The sequence below is a fragment of the Agrilus planipennis genome, unplaced genomic scaffold, assembly GCF_000699045.2.
Source record: "Agrilus planipennis isolate EAB-ADULT unplaced genomic scaffold, Apla_2.0 scaffold7, whole genome shotgun sequence".
NCBI lineage: Eukaryota > Metazoa > Arthropoda > Insecta > Coleoptera > Buprestidae > Agrilus > Agrilus planipennis.
Genome location: NW_020439340.1, coordinates 2,124,765 through 2,131,567, shown reverse-complemented (window position 1 = coordinate 2,131,567; position 6,803 = coordinate 2,124,765). Strand labels below are relative to the sequence as shown.

The window sequence follows — 6,803 nt, the reverse complement described above, 5'->3', positions numbered from 1 at the left end:
TCTTAATTATATATAGAATTCATAAAAATTAGGAGGTACCTAGTAAACTTAGTATCCAATGCATATAGATGTTCTATAGGTAAAGGGGGAAGAAAATCGATATAATTTTCGATAGACACGATGGAATGTTTTCCGCTTTAGGTTTTTCTAATCTTTACGTCATCGTAAAGACGTAAGTGGAAAGAAAAATGGCGGACCGTATTTCTATAATTCGTTTGATGTGCAAGCAGCAGGTGCTTGATTTACGGCATTTAGCGGTCAAAAATTTGGCCCGAGCATAACCTGCATTGTTCCATAGTTTAATTATGTTTTTGGCAACAGACGGAAGTTGAATCCCGAGCCTAAACCAATTTTAGAGTGCATCGGGTACCTAAATCACTCTGTTCCTATTAACTGTAACATTGTTAGGTACCTGTAGGTACATATATATACGTATTAGATAAGGTCTTTTAGTGGTTTACTAAAATAATTAAGCAACCTTAAAATAGATCGAATTAGGTATAGTTAGTTGAGATTAGTTTCAGAGAATTTTGAAAATTAAATCAAAGTTGCAATTTTGTTGTTTTTTGTATTTGGACCTGTGTCCAAGTTCGACCCACAGCCCTGTGCTGTCCAAATAGAGCAATAATAAGAGCGTTGTTCCTGCAAATGTAAATTTCCTCATAATTTATGTTTGCAATTTATATCAGCAATTTATTGTTTTTCAGCGAACATCGAGGTTATTTTAAATAATTCCCCTGTAACCTGTCATGTGTTTTATAGTATTTTGGAACTGGTTAGATTTTCTTTAACTCGGCGTTATTGGCAGCTGACCAAAGGTTCATGTCTTTTCAAAAACCTCGTTGCCTTTTCGTTGGTCATAATTTTCCATTGTATCTATGCAAAACGTATTACCTAGTGAAAATTGAACCATTTTTTGATCGTAAATAGAAATCATCGGATCGAAATACCTCCTGTTGTAGAGGTTTGTGGCAAAATACCTGATTTACATTTTACATGTCAACAAAATGGTTGTTTTTGTTTTCGTTCTAAAGATATAACTTTTGTCTACCAACTAACTTTGTCGTGATGAGAGTTACATAGTAGAAAGCTATTATTAGACATTGATCTATTTAAAATTAGTGTACACCAAGACTACTACCGGTATTGTTTTTAAAAGCGATATAAAATTCTAATAACATAATAAATATCCGAAACTATTTATGTATGTATCTAATGATACCGACAATAACTATTAAAATATCATTTCCTGAAAATTTTGAAATATTTATGAGTAGATCGTAATATGGTAAAGGTCTAGATGGGGGGATCGAAAGAGGAGGTCTCCCCCACCACTGTACCATAAAAAGTTCGTGGCGGTCTCACCCCCATAAAAAGTTATGGGGGTTCAAAGTTAATAAATATGCCAATTTTTATACATTTCTAGGCATGTAAATATTTATATAGTCATTCTTAAACAATATTCAAAGGCAAAACTTATGAAAAGTNTTTAAGTAGGTAATCCAAGTTTTCGGAAACTTTAAATTTTGAAAAATCGTCAAAATTGAATTTGCGAAGTAACTCAAGGCGAAGGGATACGAAAATTGACAACTTATTATCTAGTTTAATTTACAAAATAACCAGAACTTTGAGAAATTTGTCTATTTTCTCGAAAACTAGAAACTTTATAACAAGCTCAAAGATTAAAAAAGTCGCAGAAAAGCTCTGAAAACTAAAAAAATTAACGAATTTTTATTTTTAATTTGTCTCTCCTATTAATAACGTGTGCTTGGTGCCGTTGTGCAAGTTTGAAAATTGGTGGTGTGAAAGGTGCAACTGGGCCATAGTTTGGCTCATCCTTTCGACGATTAATCACAAACGGTCGAGTATGGTGCAAGCATAATGATGCATCCCGAACTTTTAATGGTGATACAAAAGCCACCGTTGGACTAAAAGTGACTTAAATCATTTTTAGTACACAATTTTTTATAATGCTAAAATCAGGTATTTGGCGGAGCGTCAAACATCTAAAAATACAGACACGACTACTCTCTGTCCCTGAATTCGCTAGAGCTCCTTGTGACATCAGTCGGATACCATCGCGGCCTTGGAGTTTTGTAGTATTTTTACAGACTGGCCCACGTGAAAGATATGTGCCATAATGCCTCGAATTCTTTTACGCTTTTGACGCCAATTATTACTTATATTTATTGTCTTATAAGCACCTGGTGCGTACGCACCCTAACTTTTACGCAAATTCATTATACAGGGTGTGTCACTAGTCAAAAACGCATCTCCAACGAAACTTGGATCAAAAGTAGTAAAACTCCCCGTAAAAAATTTTTTAGTAGACTAAAATTTATTGAACGATAAACTTCAAACGACTTCAAAAAAAAATAGTGAACGTTTCGTCCTTTTTTGTGGTACGCAGTTCAATTGTTTTGCAGCTTTTCTATTTTTATATTTGGTTCAAAGGTGTCGAAATGCATTAATTTTCCGACAGGAAAATAAATAAAACATTTTCCAATACTTTTACCCACCACACTGTCGTAAATTAATGAAATAATGGCAGCCAAACTTTGGACAGGTATTATTCCATTTGCCTCGAAATAAACAAAAGAAAAAAGGTTTCTATAAATTATCTACTTATATTAAAGGAAAGAAAATATATCACCTAATTTTAAAAAAATCTCTCAGATGCATTAATCTGTTACGATTTTTATCCAGTTTCAATATTTCCACATAACTTAAAGATAAGGTGAAAAACAGTAATTCGTATAACGCAAAACGCTGTTTTATCCCTACATCGGTTTAATATTCATGATGGGCCACACAAGGGCCAGAACATTCATTGAATAGGCCTCGGTCCACTTGTGGCTACGTGCCTGTTCATTCACGACCCACAGCCATTTTCAAATTTCCTTTGTGGTAGTAGAAAATGAAAATGGACATTCAAAAATTAATTTTGGTGACCAGATAATTGTAACTCTACAATTTTTAATATCGTATGAGAAAACTAACGAATTTCATGATAGATCAGACAGCAAATTTTTATCACTCGTCGGTAGATTAAAAAAACAAAATAATAACCATCATATTCGGGCCTATTTAAAGAAAACAATCTATAAATAAACTAATCGCAAAAATCTAAAATTAGTCAGTTTATGCAATACTGTAAAAATATGAAAAGGCGTCAAAGATGCAGGAAGTGCAGGGTTATTGAGGATGTAAATAACTACATTTCCTCATTCTTGGACGAAATTGCAAGTAACAACGGGTATAATTTATTTTGCGTTTTAATAGATGTGTATTTATGTATGTAGCAAGCACCACATTATGATCGCCACCCGCACATTTCAAGGCGGTAGGCCACGTCCTTAAACATGCGAACGTCGCATAATTAAGTGCGAATAAACATATGTCTAAATTTTCATATAGTGGACAGACATGGACACAGCAACTATCATATACAACATTTTCGTAATACCGTACGACCGTTTTCGTCTATGAAAATCACAAAGTTTTTTTTAAATCTCTTGTTCAGAAGATCTATCACTATTTACTATGTATATATAACATTTTCAAAAATTGAAGATGATAAGGGTATAACAGAAGCAGTATATTTTGATGAACTTACATACCTGCTTGTAATTACTCAAAAGTCACATTTTAGACGTATGTTAAGCAAAAATTTACGTCGTTATTCATTTAAAAATAATTTCAAATATTTCCAAGCCAAAATTATCATTAAGTATTAGAAAAACAACAGAAACAGTTTTGTCATTTTACAACTGGCTCTAAAATAATTTATGTGAAAGATCTTTAAGACAAAAAATAATCACAGAATACATCAATTCTATTGGACCTTAGTCAAGTATTTAAATATGCATGATATGCCAAGAAAAAAGTAATTTATTATTTTTTTATTCGTTAAAATCCCATGCGGAAATAAATATAAATACAACAAACATAGTTTGTTTATAACGACGTTGAAGGAACAGGTGAGATTTGGTCTTTATACGCGTATTGGGTCTCTATATCTAAACATCATAATGTTATTAAAAAACGGAAAATCATCTTCAAATTAGAAATTTTACAAACAATTAGCAAGCATTACATTTTAAAAAGAAAATCTGTCATTTTGGTTTACTTTTGTAATGTTGTAATTGTAAAAAGATTTTTCAAAATGCAGCAAGATTAAATTTTTTATAACTTTCTTTAATTTTTTTTAAACGAGAAAAGTTTTCGTGTTGTTAAAAGCACTGAAAATGAATTATTTAAGTTAAAGTATTATTTACGCATTATAATGTTTAATTCAACGTTTAACTTGCGAAAAAGCAGTTTTTACGGATCCTTTTTAAAAGATCGACATAATAATAAAAAAAAGTTAACATTCTATAGGTCGAATAAAAAGCTAAAAGGTTATAGACGTCACACGGTGAGTAAAGACGCGCGTTTCCCATCTAGTATCTACTATTACTGAGCATTTTATTTATAAATGTTGTATGATCTAACTATTGGCATTCTTGCAATTTATTTGAAATAGTCCCGAAATAAATGACGAACGGCAATTAGCGGCTAGCTTCGACTGACCCAGGAGTGTTCTAGGGAATTTTGGAACCACTGTCTATACGAAAATTTGTTTTGATTAAATTTTGTGGCTATACTACGTCGTTCAAATTCGACATGATTCACAATACCACTCTAAACTAACGGACAAATACACATTTACATTCCAATACCTTATTGCTAATTAGTTACGATTAAACTTGTTAACGCGAAGAAGTTATAGCCACGGCAACATTAAATGAAATTGATTTATTACCGGGCTATTTCGATCGTAATATTGTTCTGGCACCTACCAGGAAATAAATTAATAGCACAATACATGCAGTTGTTAAAATTAGTTGACTATTTTTTCTATGTTACGAAATATTTAAAGTAATGCATCGATGCACTGCTGCATAACTGACTTCATCGAAAATGAGTAACTTTTAATTTATTTTCGCAACGGATTTTTTCTAACTCGCTTATTTTCAGAAGAAGATTTATTATGTAGGTTGATCTGGATGTACGTTTAATTCGGAAACTGTTTTTGATTCTAACAGAAATTTTCAGAGTAATCTCGCTCTCATCTACTTTAATACTTGGGAGATTTTATCAAAAAGTGATTATTATTTCTTGTTGTTAATCGCTGAAAAAATATGTTTTTGGTCATCGAAAACAGATACAAGTTTTGACGAGCCCAATAAAAATTTGTAACCGTTTCTTTTTTTTAATTTTTATTGACGCCTTCCGTTACTCAATAATAACTGATTTTGAAGTTATTTTTCAAAGGAAATTTTATTTAAGACGAACAATATCATAGGAATATTTAGCTTTGCATTCGCAAAAAATGATAAATATGAGGTACTAGTAGGTAATGAAGAAAGAGGAAATATTAAAAATCAAAAAAACTAACGATTATTTTATTCTTGTACTACGAAAAGTACAATCATTTGTTTTACTTTAAACATTTATTAGTTTTAGTTTCTTATTTGTCATCCATGCTAGGATAGCACCAGTAAGAAATATGCCGCCCCTAAAAACAAATCAGTAGTCAGGAATAATATTATAAATAATACTATTTTTTCTAACATACCAAATGGCTGTTCTAGCAACAGGGGAATGTTTAAAAGTACTATACATTTTTATACGAATCTCCTTGTGATTTGCAAAGTTTTTAAGAATGGATTTAGCACTAAAAAAATTAATAAATCAACATGTAAATTTCTGTTAAAATTCTGTAATCAATCAATCAATTGTAACGATTTTAAAAACAGTAAAAAATTCAAAAAATAAGTTCGAAATTTATAGAAAGCATTTACATTTACAATAATTATTCTATGTTTTGTTAGACGTCAAATATGAAATGTATAGATGACTTTTGTATCTACAAATAGCATCTAACATAGTAACCCACACGAATAGATGTGCCTAAAATAAAATTTCGAAAACTACCTTTCAGGTTAATATTAATGTTCGATAAGTATTTCGAAGAGCTCATACACCTTTAATAACAATATAATGTCCGTATAAATCTGAGCTTTTTAACGTAAATATTTATTACATTACATGTAATAATTTATTTTTTGGATACTTTGCAAGTCCAACAAACAAAATACATTTTTGAAACGTACACGCGTCTAGATGAGACGGAAGATTGACTGACTGTTTTTCACACTTCTTTCAAGTCCAAAAGACCTTTCGACTGTTAATTTTTTAAAATTCCATTATTGATGACAATGAATTAATACAAGCTTAAAGCAATAAATATTTGTTCTAAATTAAAATGTAGGTACCCGCCGTTATAACACAGAAATAGCCGATTCAAAAAACAGTAAAAAATTGAGCATTTGTATTAAGTCATCAAGAAACTAAATATAACTAACTCACCTATTAAAATTGTCTACGGCCACGATGGCTTTTCTACCAAAAGAAAATGGTTTTACTTCGACAAATCCAAAAGAACTTAACATAGACGCTATCTAAAAATTATTGTTTATTTTCTTAAGGATGAATTGATACTGTCGAGTTTAAAGACCGTCGTCGGTTGGACACATCTCGGGTTGCCACCCGTACTTTATTATAAAGTATTGTACTCTATTTCGACTGTGCGTACGTTATACTTTACAAGACACATAAAGTACGCAAAAATACTTTATTTTAGGCCTTAAGTAAACATCGTAATTTTGTAAGCGATTATTTGAAATTCAGAGTATTTTTACATCAATAATATTGCACAGAAAAATGGCAAGCCATATTTACGGAACAACCTGATTTCC

General features: G+C 31.2%; 1 protein-coding gene across 1 annotated transcript in view; it reads right to left on the bottom strand.

Moving 5' to 3' along the window:
• Nucleotides 1-5,433: 5,433 nt before the first annotated feature.
• The window catches only part of LOC108741733 (pre-piRNA 3'-exonuclease trimmer-like), a 13,207-nt gene continuing 11,837 nt past the window's right edge, over nt 5,434-6,803 (bottom strand). The window contains exons 5-7 of the mRNA XM_018476636.1: nt 6,415-6,506; nt 5,621-5,719; nt 5,434-5,560 (exon numbers count right to left, since the gene is read on the bottom strand). Coding sequence (XP_018332138.1) covers nt 5,488-5,560; nt 5,621-5,719; nt 6,415-6,506 — 264 coding nt within the window. The 3' untranslated portion in view covers nt 5,434-5,487. The remainder of the gene's footprint in view (nt 5,561-5,620; nt 5,720-6,414; nt 6,507-6,803) is intronic.